The following is a 16,556-nucleotide window of genomic DNA, read 5'->3' as shown; positions in this document are numbered from 1 at the left end:
AATTAAATTCAATGTATTTATTTTAACCCTTTGACTGGTAGGCCTATAATTCATATTTTGTTTGCCTTTTAATTTAATTCCATTACCTGTTGTTAAATTGTAACTGTATTGTTTTCACTATTATACCTATAATCAATCTAATTTGGAATAATAAGACGATAACAAATATATAACAAGAAAAGTCTTGGTATTTGTAGTCAACATAAAAAAAACTGTCCAAGTTTTCTTATAAATTGTAATGTTCTGATAGCATTATTTGAAACAAACCAAAATCTCATAAAATCAAAATAGGTACATATAGTTTACAACGTAATATTGAAATTAACCTTGATTTAGTTTGATAAGGTTATAATAAAGCCTTTTTGGAAAAAAACCTGTCTGTCAGTAAAGCCACAGGAACCCCATTTATGCTCACTGTTGTGGTTCAGCTGAAAAATATCATCAAAATAGTCCGAGCCAAGACTAACTAGTGCTGCTACCTAGTACCGCATTGAACAACTAGGTTGTAGCGCCGTCAGGTGCGCTATCTGTTAGCAATTGTTGACGTCAGCTTAAATACCAGTTTTTACTCCATAATCTTCCAAGCACAGAAAGCCGAGAAGGCTAGGTGACATGTCACTTGGCCAGTGGCATTTGTTTGCTGGAGTTTGATTCCCGTCCTGTGTGGCAAACAATTGGTGACCTGTGTGTAGCGATATACGTCAACCACTGGGGCATAGTGAGGTGTTCATAATCCTTGGTTTAGACACCTCAAATCATCGGATCGGGCTTATCTTTTAGCTAAGTGGTTGATAGTGAATCCAATGAACATGCAGGTCACCAATGGCCATTTTGCTACTTTTTGTTAAAATAACCTTCCTCTTTAAATTCTTTAGTAAACAACAATATATCGTTCCATAGCACTCAAAGAGTTAAGTGGGACAGCATTCAGACAATAATGATGATACAATCACAGACATGAAGTCAGGATTGTCTCTGTGTTCAGTCTACACGGAGTGACATCCACTTAAATTGTGAGCATTCCCCTTCTCAATGGGTTAGATGTAAATTATTCCCACACCTACTTCTAGAGTACAAGAACAAACTGGGTTCTACACAATAAATGAGCGTTTGTTTAAGTAAAACAGTTTATTAAATAAAGTAAACCTATTTGGGAGCGTGAGCCTGTTGCTTCCTCATCTGGGTGAGAATGTTGCTCAGTTCTTCTCGCTTCCTCTTGGCTCGGATGTGGGTTCCCAGCTGAAACATCGTAAAACTCAACAATTACTTGCTGAAAATTAATATTATTATGATTTTAATATTCAAATCAACTTGTTGCACACGTCTAGAAATATTAACAGAAAAATAGAGGTCAAGGAATTGTAAAATTTAAAAAATGTTATTATGTTAACTTATTATTTTTCATCACAATAAATTTTTTCTCAGAATCTAAGTTTCACAACACTGTACTTGTTGGCATTATGTAATTCACTTGTCCCTATCCTCAGGTGTCTAAATGACAATAGTCAATTAGGGCATAAGAGGAGAATTTTCTTTACGAAACCTCTAGCACTAAATAACCATTAGGTGAAAAGTGACTCTAGGCTCGATACAAATAAAGAAAATAATTGATACAACATGAATTCCCACTCCAAACACAAAATATATCACAGAAGGCCTACTTTAACCTCCTTCATGAGCTCTTAGAGTTGGAGCATCATGATATTATTTTTAATAACATAAATTGTTTCTCAGAATCTAAGTTTCACACAACATTATTTATACTTGTTGGCATTATGTAATTCACTTGTCCCTATCCTCAGGTGTCTAAATGACAATAGTCAATTAGGGCATAAGAGGAGAATTTTCTTTACGAAACCTCTAGCACTAAATAACCATTAGGTGAAAAGTGACTCTAGGCTCGATACAAATAAAGAAAATAATTGATACAATATGAATTCCCACTTCAAACACAAAATATATCACAGAAGGCCTACTTTAACCTCCTTCATGAGCTTTTAGTTAGAGCATCATGGTATTATTTTTAATAAAATAAATTTTTTCTCAGAATCTAAGTTTCACACAACATTATTTATACTGGTTGGCATTATGTAATTCACTTGTCCCTATCCTCAGGTGTCTAAATGACAATAGTCAATTAGGGCATAAGAGGAGAATTTTCTTTACGAAACCTCTAGCACTAAATAACCATTTGGTGAAAAGTGACTCTAGGCTCGATACAAATACTAAGTATTAAGTATTCTGTGTTTAGGCCAAATATAAACCCATTTTAAACATAAATAACTTAAAGCTATTAGCAGAATAATTTCATTTGATTGAATCAGCTTGAATGGAGACCTGCAAAGTTTTAGGTGTAAAACAATTAATTTATATAGATTGGCTACATGGTATTAATTTATATCTTCACAAAAACATAGTGTCCCTTTCCTCAGGTGTCTAAATGACAAAAGTCAATTAGGGCATAAGAGGAGAATTTACTTTACGAGACCTCTAGCACATTTAACACCATTGGGTGATAAGTGACTCTAGGCTCGACACTAGAACTAGCCTAACTATTAATGTAAAGTTAAATTGCAAGTATTATTTTACATTGTAGATTAAACACACATTCACTACAAGTTTAAAAGTACTTGCCACTGAGTTGCAAAGCTCGGAACAATTACTGTACGGTATGTCACTATGGCAGGTGCAGAGTATGTCTGATTTTGCAAATGTGGATCAAAAGATTAACCAGTAGGCTATAATTGAAAAGAAAAAAAAAACTGCTGGTGTGCCCAAAATACAAATTGGGGGGAAATACTTAATATTTACAAGTTAATGTTTAATAGTTAGTATACCAATGAAACCATAAACACATTGAACTCTCCATGATAGTCCTACTTACTACTAAAAATATTAGGAAAATATTGTTATGAATTGTGAGAAAGATGCTTACCCTCCTCTTAAGGAACTTGAGAGCTCGCTTATCCTTGGATACTTTCAGCAACTCCATGGCTCTCTTCTCATAAGGAGCATGGCCGCACACTTCACGGACCAGGTCACGAACAAACTTGGTGTGCTTGGTTTGCTTCTGTAAACGAATGAGAAGAGAATTATAGATAGCTAATACCATTTTGTAGTTACAGACCTAGTGTCCCTATTGGCCTACTGAGAATCCCTCATTACCCCAGAAATATTTAACAAAAATAAATCTTGGCTAGTTAGTGACACAAAACTACAAATACAAGTCTGTGGTGGTTCAGGTTGTCAACATAAATTCAAAATTCTCTAACATAATTTAGAAAAAGCTGGCTGTAATCAATATGCACGGAGTAGCCCACACAACAAGACCATGTCAGCTTGACATTCATTTGACTAAAATATGTTTGCTCATAGGCATCCCTATCTAGTTAGTCATCAATTTAAAGAAAAAAATACCCCCGCCGCAGCAAACCTGCCGACTAAGCGAATTTCCATTTGTCTGAATTGATTTTCAGTTAAATATATTTTAATAACATTAACTTAGGTTTAACGAGTACCTAGGTTTGCTGCTACAAGGAAACTAATAAAGTGTGTTTTTGAGTAAAATATTGATAGCTTAGTACAAAATAAATAAATTTGCCAAGTTTGATCAAAATATATCCACAAACAAGCAAACTACAACATTTGACAATATTTTCCATAAGAATAACATGGGAATTTTAAATTTACAATTTTTTTAATTTTCTCCGTTACTAATAATCGAACAAAAATACTTTTATATGCTAAATTATTTGTTTTTTTAAGCTCTTTAATAAGGTCTAAAGAGAAATCGGGAAATTTTGTGTTTTGAGGGTCAAAAGTGAGAAAAACCAATTTTTACCCCATAAAACCCCCCGTAAAGCCCCGTTCCCATGGTCCGATCGTGCTGGTTCACGAACTCATTCAAGTTTATCCCGCTTTACACCTTTAAACCAAATTTCATCAAAATCGGACAAAAATTACTCAAGTTATCGCATTCACGGACGTATATATATATACATATATAAAAATTTGAACGAATGGTGTTTTTGGCCTCTGGGGACATCAAAATGAAAAAGTAAATCGGTCCCGGGTCTAGGTCTTACCGTGCCACCTACGGTAATAGCTACTTCCCTATAGGGAAATTCGCTAAAACACTATTACTTACGCCTAAACAGAAAAATAAACCTGATTAAAATTAAAGTAACCATTGAAATGTCAACGTACCCCCTTGAGGCGAGCAGGCCTCAACTTGTGGCGTTTGTCAACTTTACTTTTTCCAACAACGATTTTGGAAGTTCTATGACCCCGGTGGAGACCCACAGCAATCTCGTACCTGGGAGCCATCCTGAAACATAAGGCTTAAAGATGAACTGTGTTTCATACATTTCAAAAAGTTTGTCCAACCACTTCATCACAATTGCAATAAGCTGATCTGCGTCACAAACTTAAAACAAGATGATGAAGACAATTATGAACTGACAATAGTTGTGGGCTCATACTTGGCGCTTGCATATGTTCGTCTCTTTTTTAAGCTTAGGTCGGAGTCCTAAATAAGTACCTGGGAAAATAAGTTACAAAAGATTTTTTATAAGAAATCCAAAATAGCATATAAAAACAACTTTTAGAAAATGGTTCTTTAAATAGCCTAAAAAGTCATAGGTATTAGCGAATTACCCTATAGGGAAGTAGCTATTTACCATAAGTGGCATGGTAAGACCTGGGCTCGGGACCGATTGACTTTTTCATTTTGCCCCCCCCCAGGTGGCCAAAAACACCATTCGTTGAAATTGATATATGTGTGTGTATATGTGTTGGAAGTTGTTGTTTGTGTGTCAGTGAACATGATAACTTGAGTAGTTTCTGTCCGATTTTGATGAAATTTCCAGTTTGAAGGTGTAAGGCGGGATAAACTTGAATAAGTTCGCTAACCAGCATGATCACAGTACCATGGGAACGGGGTTTTACAGGGGTAAAAATAGGTTTTTTCTATTTTTTGACCCTCTAAACACAAAATTTCCCAATTTCTCTCCCAGACCTTTTCAAAGAACTTGAAAAAAAAAAATTTAGTAGCCTATACTAAAGTGTTTGTGTACAATTATTGGTTACCGGTACGAAGAAAATTCAAAAAATTGTTATTTTAAAATTTCCATGTTATTCCTATGGGGAATAATTGTCAATAGGCCAGTAAAATTAGTTAAAAAATTGGCTGTGCCTGGAAATAATTCTCGGAAAGCTGGAAATCGTTTTAATCCTTTTGTTTTATATAGAAGTAAAAGGATTTGAAGTTTGTCCCATTTTTCTAGGTGAGCTTCTGACCTGGGACCACAAAAACCTTGATATTTAGGGTCGTTTTTTAGTTTTTATTAAAACGTCAAAGAACCGTCCAGCCTACAGAAAAACACATGGTAAAGGAATTGTAGAGCATAAAATTCCGCATCCATTGAGTATCTGGTGATGAATATCAAACCAATATTAAGTTATTTATAGTAATTTAAAAAAGTAATTTTATTAAGAAATGATTGAACATTGCATATTTAACATTTATATTTCTTCTAGAAAATGGATTCCAAGTACATTATTATTTACAAAATAATTAATATGAATTACAAATACCCTCGCCGCAGCAAACCTGCAGACTAAGTGATTTTCCATTTACCTGGCTGGATTTATACTAAAATATTCCCTAAAAATTATCAGATTTATTCCCTATTTAATTAACATTAATTTTAGTGACTACATAGGTTTGCTGCTACAGGGAAGATATTGAGATGTTTTTTTTTATTGCAATGTCGATAGCTTAGTATTAAATAAACAAAATTTTCAAATTTTGTTTAAATATATCCATAAACAAGCAAACTTCAACAGTTTATTTATTCTCCATAAGCATATCATGGGAATTTAAATTTACAATTTTTTTAAATATACCCGTAACCGTTGGGCATACAACAAGGATGTTAATGAAATTTTGTAGACACGTGTAAACCTACATTTATTCTAATGAGTTCACGAACCATCAAAATCGTACTATGGGAGCGGGGGTTTGTGGAGTTTTTTTATGGGGTAAAAATAGATTTTCCCATTTTTGACCCCAAAAGCACAAAATTTCATAATTTCTCTCCGAACCATTTTGTAGAGCTTAAACAAATAAATAATTTATTTGTATACTGACGCGTTGTTGTATGCCCAACGGTTACGGGGATAATTAAAAAAAAATTTAATTTAAATTCCCATGTTATTCTTATGGAGAATAAATAAACTGTTGTACTTTGCTTGTTTATGGGTATATTTAAACCAAATTTGGAAATTGTGTTTATTTAAGCTATCGAGATTGCAATAAAAAACACATCTCAATATCTTCCCTGTAGCAGCAAACCTAAGTAGTCACTAAAATTAATGTTAATTAAATTGGAAATAAATCTGACAATTTTTAGGGAATATTTTAGTACAAATCTAGCCAGGTAAATGGAAAATCACTTAGTCTGCAGGTTTGCTGTGGCGAGGGTATTTGTAATTCGTTTTAATTGCTTTGTAAATAATAATGTACTTGGAATATATTTTCTAGAAGAAATAAAAATGTTAAATATGCAATGTTCAATAATTTCTTAATAAAATACCTTTATTTAAATTACTATAAATAACTTAATATTGGTTCGATATTCATCACTAGATACTCAATGGATGCGGAATTTTATACTCTACAATTCCGATACTACGTATTTTTTTGTAGGCTGGACGGTTCTTTAACGTTTTAGTAAAAACTAAAAAAAAAACCAAAATTTCAAGATTATTGTGGTCCCAGGTCAGAAGCTCACCTGGAAAAATGGGACAAACTTCAAATCCTTTTACTTCTATATAAAACAAAAGGATTAAAACGATTTCCAGCTTTCCGAGAATTATTTCCGGGCAAAACCCTATTTTTACTGGCCTACAAATGTTGTACCGTAGTTTGTTTGTTATATATTTTGATTAAGCTTGGAAAATTTATTTATTTTATACTAAGTTATTAATATTTTACTAAAAAAACACACTTGTTACCATACCCTCTCTGTAGCAGCAAGCCTAGGTAGGTACTCATAAAACATAATGTTAATTAAATAAATTTAATTGAAAATCAATTCAGCCAAATGGAAATTCGCTTAAGTTAGTCGACAGGTTTGCTGAGCCGGGGGTATTATTTATTACACTATAGACATTCCAAGACCAAAAAAATCTGCGCAGAAACGAAAAGATCACGTGGTTCGTGCCGGTAGGTAACATTCAAACCTGCGCGGCTCAAAATGGCCCAGGGTTCTTTTGTTTCTCGGATGTATATAGCTTACCATTATGTTTTTACCAGTATTCCATATTAAATCTCTGCAGGTCTTTTACATATTTAGAGCACTTAATTTTATGTTATTTTTAACAATACATATTATTAATTAACTTACCCTAAGTTATTATTTTATTAACCCTCCAAGTGTCACTAGTTTTGGTCTTAATGTTTGCCCATTTATTGCGCAATTGCAGAGTTTTATTAAAATGTATCTTAAAAACTTATATAGGCCTATAAATATTTGAAAATAGCCACTTTGTTCAGAATTTTATGAGGATTCCAAAAATATTATAATATAAGGAAGTAGGTTTGCAAATAAATGAGTTATGGGCAAAACAACAGATTTCGGTACATAGCGTTTAGCTAAGAATGCATAGCCTAACCATAGCTAGGAATCTGGCTGATAATTTACATCAATATCACTACCGGTACACTACTTCTTCAGGATCATCAACCAGCCCTTCAAAATCACTTAAATCTTCTTATAATGCACCACGTATATATCACTACTTTTGATTTTTAACACTAAAACAATGAAAAACGTAATAAAACACATCTGTCATCGGTGCGAGTTTAACAAAGCTGTTCACAAGTACGCAAGTCAGCTGTCTGCTACAATATTTTCGGAACTAAAATGAAAAGCGTATAGAAACAGACATCAGGAGAAAGCTCTGAATAAAACGATACCTAACTAGATCCAGTTCAATCCGATTCAGTCAGTCCCAGAGCCGTCGCCGTAAACAGCGTCTGTGAGTCGCAAAAGCGACACATACCACTACAGCGGATGTGCTATGAGTCGCTTTTACGACACATAACACTCGGAGGGTTAATCAGTAAAACGTCTTTTCGCTTCAACACATTAATCAAGAATTTTTTGTAAACAATATTTTTAGTTTTACCTTTTGGTGCGTAAACATATAGAGTATTTGGTTTTCCAAAATGAGAGCAGGCCACATAAAGTTGTCCACGTGTGAGAAACATGGATTTGTCAAGTTAATGAAATGAAATAAAATTAAACGAAAAGTGCTTTATTTTACAAAAATAACAGGTTTACTACAATCATTAATGACCAGTTCAGAGATATGTAGGTTTCAATCAGTTATAGTTAGGTTAGATTAACCCCTTCGCTTACAACGACGGCGATCCGCCGTCGCGCTCCCGTTAGCCATTGTGTGAAGCGACGGCGAATCGCCGTCCGCTATTAAAACCTGTTTGTGCCGAGTTAGTTCCCCAGAAATCCAATAGATCGCATATGCTTCTTGTTCTATGATTTCCAGGCTTTCTTTTGGTTATATTTTCGTCATCTCAGTCCAGTCCAATCGGCAAAAAAACTGAAGTTGAAATGGTGCAACTTAGCAGCTGACGACGTCTACACTGGTTTCACAGCTGATACGTTGTTGTGTTTACTTCGACGATGTAAACATTGTGTTAGAGCCTTGTTTTACTTTATTATTTTATTGAAAAGTGTAGTTATCTTATAAAATAAGTTATAGAATTTACTTAGTGTAAGTTTTTATCAGTATTTTACTTTTTCGTCGTTATAATGACTGAGTTATTAGGCCTATCATGTCGTGTTTCACTTCGTCGTGATAAAGATTGAGCTACGGTATCTTGTTTTACTATATTATTCAATTGAAAAGCTTTTGTATAATACGATGAGTCTTCAAAATAACTTGGTATTCGTGGATGAATGTGGAAAAGAGGTAGATGAAAGTGACATTATAAAACTTATAGGGGATTGTGACAGTGACAGTGATTGTGACTTGTTTGAGGAGAGTGGTTGGAGTGATGATGATGATTTGGAAGGGAGCAGAATTCAAGTGAGTAATAAGTCTAATACGCCTATTGATTATGAGACCACAGTTTCCCCAGACCATAATACTAATTGTGTTAGGCCTAATCCTTTAGAAAGTGACCAGTTGTTGCTTGAACAGCCTTCTTGCAGCTATGCTAGGCCTATGACCCCTCCAGATGCCCTTACTGTCCAATATAATTCAGATTTGTCTAGTAGGCCTGAAATATTTGATCAGCATGTATCTTCTCCATCACGTGATGAAGAATTGCCTAAATCAGTCCAGTTTCTTGATCGGTTATACCGCGGTAGTATGAGCGCGCCTTCTCTCTCGCCTACACCGAGTGAGGAAGCTGACGACCCTGGTTTCCCTGACTCTAGGCCTATAAATGATATAGATAGTGGCAGGCATAGGCCTATGACCCCTCCAAATGTCCAATCTGATTTAGATTTGCCTATTAGGCCTGAATTATTTGACCAGCTTGCATCTTCAATCGTGCCTGCCCTCTCACCTACACCGAGTGAGGAAGCTGACGACCCTAGCTTTCCTGACCCTAGGCCTAAAAGTAAACCTGTTAGGGGCAGGTCTAGAGGAAGAGGTAGGCCTATAGGAAAAAAAGCTATTTCACAACCATCTAAGCCTACTAAAAGGTCCAAAACTCAAACTAGTAACGATACAGCTCCACCAAAAAAGAAGAAAAAGGAGGGTTGGCAGTGGACCAGTACCATAGAAAGTAATATAATAAATAAAATCCCTTTTACTGGTTGTCCTGGTGTTAGAGCAAGTTTGGCTAGAAGTTTAGGCTCAGCTCCCTCTGAATTAGATGTTTTCAATGCGTTTCTTGATAATGACTTTTGGCAACATGTTGCGACAGAGACTAATAATTATGCCAAAGAAACAATTAAGAAAAAGAACGAAGCAGGCGGGGTAGGAAAAACTATATACTCAGAATGGTTTGACACAACTGCAGATGAAATGGCTTGTTTTTATACACTGTGTGTCCTTATGTCGCTTGTAAAAAAAAGAACCATACAATCATACTGGTCGCCTAATGCTGTAACTGAGACCCCTTTTTTTCGTAAAGTGATGCCATTCCGCCGTTTTTTGCTACTGTCCACATTTTTCCACCTTACAGACAATAATAGGAAACCTGTGAATGATAAACTGTGGAAGTTAAGGTATGTTATTGAGTACATGAACAGGAAGTTTTCCCATCTGTACATACCTGATGAAAACATAGCTGTCGATGAGAGTCTTATGAAGTTCCGAGGGAGGTTGGGCTATGTTCAATTTAATCCTAAGAAGAGAGCCAGATTTGGCATAAAGTTTTACAAGTGTTGTGAATCTGGAAGTGGTTATTGTTCTAAATTTAAGATCTATACTGGAGCTGAAGTCAAAGAAAATGTACCGGTTGAAGAAGGAAGTGGGGATTCTACACAGGAGGAAAAGCTGTTAACGAGTGAGGCGATAGTCGTTGAAATGACAAAAGATTTGGCAGGAAAAGGACATACTCTGACAATAGATAATTGGTATTCCTCACCTCTTCTCTTCTATAGACTTAAGCAAATAGGTTTCAATGTAATTGGAACAGCTAACTGGTGGAGATCAAACATGCCAGAGAGCTTCAAAGAGGGTAAACTTAAGTTGGGCGACTACGAGACAGCCTATAGCCACGATATGTTAGCAGTAAGGTGGCAGGACAAGAAGCAAGTTTGCATTTTGTCTACCTTTCATCAAAAAGCTGACAAAAGATCAACTGGCAAGAAAGACAGAGTTACCCAAGAAATTATAACAAAGCCAGAACCAGTGATCTACTATAATCGTTCAATGGGTGGAATTGACCGCGAGGATCAGCAATTAGCGTCGTTTCCTAGTATGAGGAGGTATGCTAAGGGATACAAGAAGATCTTCTTTTACATAATGGACATTGGCCTTTTTAACTCTTATGTAGTGTTCAAAAAATTAACCAGAAAAAAATTGGGGTTTAGTGAGTTCAAGGAGAGGTTTGTGAAGCAAATGTTTGAGTCGCGACAACTGCCACCGTACAATCGAAGAGGACGATCATCCAACTCAGAAACACCTCTGAGGCTCCAGGCAGCAACTTGGGGACATTTTCCTAGGCCTATTCCTCCAAATGAAGTCAAACAAACACCTTCAAGAAGATGTAAGGTGTGTAGTGCCCAGGGAAAGCGCAGTGACAGCCGATGGGAGTGTGAGCTCTGCCTTGTCGCACTTCACATGCCAGAGTGTTTCAAGGCATACCACACCAAAATGAACTTTGCTTGACATTTGGTGAGTTTTTATAAGTGTCATACAGTATTATAGACTAGTTCCAAAACATATATGAGCCCTATGTAGCTAAAAATGACCAATAAAAAAGTTTTTTTAAATTTTTTTATTTTTTTATTTTATTTTTATATGGTATAACAAAAAATTATAGTTATATTTTTTGGGGAAATATTTATATATTTTGAATCTACATTTAATTTTGAATAAGAAAATAATAATATCTTGCATATAAATAGTAAATGTTGCCTGAAAAAAAATTAAATCAGAAATGAATGAAACTAGCCACAACAAATTCGTTTGTTTTGGCCTAGGCGGGTAAAAAAAAAATCATAAGTGAATGGGTTAACCAAACTAAAATAACTTTGATATATCAAATGAAATAATCGATAACTTAACTTATAGGCTATCGAACGATGTATTCACTCGAATGAGTGTAGGTTGTAAACTGAAGTGCAGCCAGTTGTTGATTTTTAGTTTAAAGTTAGGCATATCTCCAGACTGTTTTAACACTGGATTCGGATTCAGCGTTGAATTTCGAGACAAATGAAAATTGAAAAAAGAAATTTAAAATTTGGTTGCAAACCCTAAAATACATACTAACCGATGCTGGAATAGGCTAAGGGATTTAAGTTAAGTAGACATGTAATCGACATTACCCACTGGAACCTAGGACTAACTTGCCTAAATTTAGTCATTTGTAAACAAGTACAACATTGAAGGTTATTTCAATGATCACTAGATATCTGTAATATCGATTCCGAAAACTTGCTCAAATAATTACAGTAATATGCAAGGAAATTTATATAGCTTAACATTCTGACAAAACATCAGGACACTAACCTAATACAGTAAGTTGGTCTGACTGATAGACCTTGAATAAAAACTTTAAACTAGCTAAGATATCTCTTGAACAAAAAGCCAATCTTAAGAATTAAATTGTATTGCTTGTATATAAAAACATATTAGCATTTATGATTAGGTTGATTAAAACAGATAAAGGTATTGCAATTTTATCTAACCTGCAGGCTTCCTGATGATGGAACGGAACGATAGAGACCTAAACAAAACGGAAGAAGGAGAAGAAGAAGAAGTGAGAATGGTGGTTGAAAACGAGCGTCTAGGGACAGCTCCGGCTGTAAGTTATGACGTCATCCGTGACCTCAGAGCTTTCAGTCAGTTCACTCCTATAACCTAAGCCATAAACGCATGAGGGCGAAATTTTATACTGAGACTGAGCATTGAGCAGAGCAGGATATGACGTCATGGAATGGTATCATACGATCGGTTCGAAGAATGAAGAAATCTAGGGCCTTCAACTTCAACGCCAACAAAAGACCTTTTTAGAGTTAGAGTTAGATTCTACCTAAATTGTAGTCAAATATCGGTTACGGCCGTGACTTAAACTTAAGAGAAAATGGAAAATATCACCGATAACCAGGAAGATATAATAACATCTTTTACAATAATCTTGCCAAAATTAGACTCGGGCTATCATACTTACATGAAATTGTACTCAAAGTATGGAATAGAAATGTATAGCTGAAAATTATAAACATTTTCAGGCTAACCAGTCAAGAAAAACCTCCAATATAATGTATTCTCCTTTTAATTTGTATTAACCTTTAAATGTAATCTCTAACAAACTGTCAAAGTGGTGCAAAATCAATCCAATGTACGATATAAATGATTTTTAAAATATTAAATTCATATAAAATGATATAGATTTTAAAAATTAGCCTTTATTTTATATATTCTGTTTGACGAAATCCATTGCAATTGTGTAGCCTAAGTAGGTACTGAACGATGAATAAATTGTCCATTGTCTATAACTAGGCCTATCATAGCCTACACTGTACTCCATAACCCCCAAAATGTTCTGAACAGGTAATAGGGATAAATAATGAATATATTTCATGCCTAAACAATATTTATTTAGACCTATATGTACAAGAAAAAATATATTTAACTTATTCATATATTATTTACAAGGAAAACAGTAGCCTAAGTTATTTAGGCTATCTAAGAGAAAAGCAAAACAATATAAAATTTAGGCTATATGAGTTAAGAGACAAGCAAAGCAATATTTATATAATATTTACAAGCAAAACAATATCCTTTGTTTATATTTACAAACAAAACAATATTCATTAATATTTATTAGAAAAAAAATATAGATTTATACGTACAAGAAAAACAATGTTTATTTAGGCTACATAATAGACAACCAAAACAATATTTATTTAGGCTATATAAGAGACAAGCAAAACAATATATATTTAGGCTATATAAGAGACAAGCAAAACAATATTTATTTAGGCTATATAAGAGACAAGCAAAACAATATTTAGGCTATATAAGAGACAAGCAAAACAATATATATTTAGGCTGTATAAGAGAGAAGCAAAACAATATTTATTTAGGCTATATAAGAGACAAGCAAAACAATATATATTTAGGCTATATAAGAGACAAGCAAAACAATATTTATTTAGGCTATATAAGAGACAAGCAAAACAATATATATTTAGGCTATATAAGAGACAAGCAAGACAATATTTATTTAGGCTATATAATAGACAAGTAAAACAATATTTATTTCGGCTATATAAGAGACAAGCAAAACAATAATATTTAGGCTATATAAGAGACAAGCAAAACAATATTTATTTAGGCTACAAAAGAGACAAGCAAAGCAATATTTATATGTATATTTATAAGAATAACAATATTATTTGTTTATATTTACAAACAAAACAATATTTATTTATATTTAGAAGAAAAAAAAATATTTATTTATATACACAAGCAAAACAATATTTATTTAGGCTACATAATAGACAAGCGAAACGATATTTATTTAGGCTATTAACTTATAAGAGACAAGCAAAACAATACTTTATGTATATTTAAAAGTAAAACAATATTAATTAAGGCTATATAAGAGACAAGCAAAAAAATATTAATTTAGGCTATTTAAGAGACGAGCAAAACAATATTTATTTAGGCTACAAAACTTAAAAGTAAAGTAGCCTACCATAAAATGAAAATGTACAAGAAAAAATATTTATTTATATGTACAAGCAAAACATTTATTTTAGATTAGGGTAAACATCAACAGGACTATAATAATAAATTAAAATAATTAAATGGCCTAGTGTACATACCTAGTGTACATAGGAATTTTTGGGGCGAGGGAGAAGGTTAGGAGTTGAATATAAATATGAATAATGGATAAGTTAACACCATATTACAAATAAATATTACACTGTTACTTAAAATTAAACACAAATTTAAAGAACACAAACTGGGCCTAAAATAAAGAAACATAGGCCTAACAAAAACAAATCTCATATTGGTATTGCATATTGGTATTGATCGAGCTGTACAGCCTATGGCAAAAGGCCCAGGATTCAGAACATTTTAAATAATATGTTTCAAAGTACTTAGCAAAGTCATGTGTTTCTGGATCATCCTTCCATGCTTCAAGAACCTTATTGGATATTTGGTTGAATGTAGTGCAGTCTGTTTCTTCTAGTAATGTCATGACTTTGATAAAAACATCTTCTTGTTTTTCTTTGTTCCTAATTTTCTCTCTAATATTTTGTTTCCAAGCCTTAATCACATGCCAAGTGCAAAAGAGGCGCTTTGACGGCTTATTCATCACTGAAACCCAGCCATTATAAAAACTTTCAGCCATATCGCTCATGAAAACAGATGGTTGCACTTCCCCTACTTTGTTCTTTACTAATCTGTAAAATAGTTCAAGAGCAACTTCATCAGTCCTGTTAGAAAACAGAAAGGCGCAAGGAAACCCCTGATGCATTTCATCTAAGGTCAAAAGTGTGACTAGCTCAAAGTCATATTGATTTAGGCCATGAGTCGCATCAATGCAAATTACATTGTGTCCAAACTTTTTCAACATATCTCCCTGTGCATCATTCATGATGGCAAGGAAAAAATCTTCTTCATTCAATTCTTTAAACTGTTCGCAGTTATTTCCTTGTTGTTTGTAAAATAGGACACAGGAATCACCTTCTCTGTTCATTTCATTGACCCATGCCTGCACACTTGTCCAATCGTTATTATGTTTCACTGACTCATTATTCAGATTAAAACACTGTTCTATATTATGTAAATCTTTTCTTGTGATTAAATGCTGTCTACCAACAGAAGTCTCTAGAAGGAGAGACTCTCTTAACTCGTTCAAGATTGCTTGGAAGGGTATTTTTTCTGATATCTTTTGGGCAAGAGAAGCTCGGTCTTTTTCAAGAAGGCTTACATGGGCTACATCTGTGGAATGACCTAAATGAGTTTTAATAAAAACCACTTCACATTTTCCATCACTGAACCTTTTGACATTCATCCTTGCAGGACAAGTGTAATTAATTTTTCTTGTCCCTTGGGTCTTCAAATGGCGAAGACCTTTGCCCCGAGACTTAAAATGGCCTGATCGGCAACAGCTAAAAATGATAGTTTCCGAGTCCTTGCATTTTCTAATGCCTCTTGTTTTTACATAGCGGGATGTTGTTTGTTCTTCAACCTGTTCTTTCCATAAAAGAAAAGTTTCATAATCTTGAAAGTCATACGACTGCCTCTCAACATCAATTGCGTGTATACTGGTTATATGCAAGAGTAACTCTTCATGTTTCAAAAATCTCGACTCACATAGACACAAAGGACAAGATATACAATTTGTGATTGAAATACCTTCAGGTTTCTTTGATGTGGGTAGAGGACTGTTAGGATGTTTCTTTCTGCAATGGGTCCTCAAATTTTTAATTAATGTAAACTTTCGCTGGCACAAATGGCAAACGACTGTGTCACCCATTTTACTAACTTCCTAATAGGCGTAATAACTGAGGAACGAACACAACATTAACACATAAAGCCTCACCATCCTTAAAAACTTAACCTCTACACAGTAACTTAGTGGTAAGGTGGTAAAGGTAAAGGCTTGTAGCTTTACTTGAGACTTGAGGAAAATGAGGAGATTGAGAACGAGAACAACTAGACTGAAACAACATACACTACACCCAAGACCCAAGTCTCGCTTCATTAAATCGTTTCATTCGTTTATGCCTGAGGCTATAGGAGTGAACTGACTGAAAACTCTGACGTCACGGATGACGTCACATCACGCAGCCGGAGCTGTCCCTAGACGCTCGTGTGATTGAAATGAT

The 16,556-nt window shown here is 34.2% G+C and overlaps 2 protein-coding genes across 2 annotated transcripts; both read right to left on the bottom strand.

Annotated features, from left to right (window-relative positions):
• Positions 1-1,109: 1,109 nt before the first annotated feature.
• LOC129003959 (60S ribosomal protein L36-like) lies at positions 1,110-12,467 on the bottom strand. The gene is made up of 4 exons (XM_054432312.1): positions 12,396-12,467; positions 4,207-4,327; positions 2,936-3,070; positions 1,110-1,239 (listed from the first exon to the last, which is right to left on the bottom strand). The coding sequence occupies exons 2-4, from the start codon at positions 4,324-4,326 to the stop codon at positions 1,147-1,149; spliced, it is 348 nt and encodes a 115-aa protein (XP_054288287.1). The 5' UTR covers position 4,327; positions 12,396-12,467; the 3' UTR covers positions 1,110-1,146.
• A 2,240-nt stretch (positions 12,468-14,707) lies between these two features.
• Positions 14,708-16,328, bottom strand: LOC129003643 (uncharacterized). Its single transcript, XM_054431942.1, has one exon. The coding sequence runs from the start codon at positions 16,202-16,204 to the stop codon at positions 14,708-14,710; it is 1,497 nt and encodes a 498-aa protein (XP_054287917.1). The 5' UTR covers positions 16,205-16,328.
• Positions 16,329-16,556: the final 228 nt, after the last annotated feature.

This window comes from Macrosteles quadrilineatus, unplaced genomic scaffold (genome assembly GCF_028750875.1).
Source record: "Macrosteles quadrilineatus isolate MER2022 unplaced genomic scaffold, UCM_ALF_1.0 Scaffold_9__3_contigs__length_116548681, whole genome shotgun sequence".
NCBI lineage: Eukaryota > Metazoa > Arthropoda > Insecta > Hemiptera > Cicadellidae > Macrosteles > Macrosteles quadrilineatus.
The sequence above is the reverse complement of the archived record's forward strand: the minus strand, read 5'-3'. Positions and strand labels throughout refer to the sequence as shown.

Coding starts and splice junctions, on each gene's coding strand:
- LOC129003959 (XM_054432312.1), bottom strand. CDS start 4,326: ATGGCTCCCAGGTACGAGATTGCTGTGGGTCTCCACCGGGGTCATAGA. Junction 3,071..4,206: donor GGCCTGCTCGCCTCAAGGGG/GTACGTTGACAT, acceptor ATTCGTTTACAG/AAGCAAACCAAGCACACCAA. Junction 1,240..2,935: donor TCAAGTTCCTTAAGAGGAGG/GTAAGCATCTTT, acceptor ACGATGTTTCAG/CTGGGAACCCACATCCGAGC.
- LOC129003643 (XM_054431942.1), bottom strand. CDS start 16,204: ATGGGTGACACAGTCGTTTGCCATTTGTGCCAGCGAAAGTTTACATTA.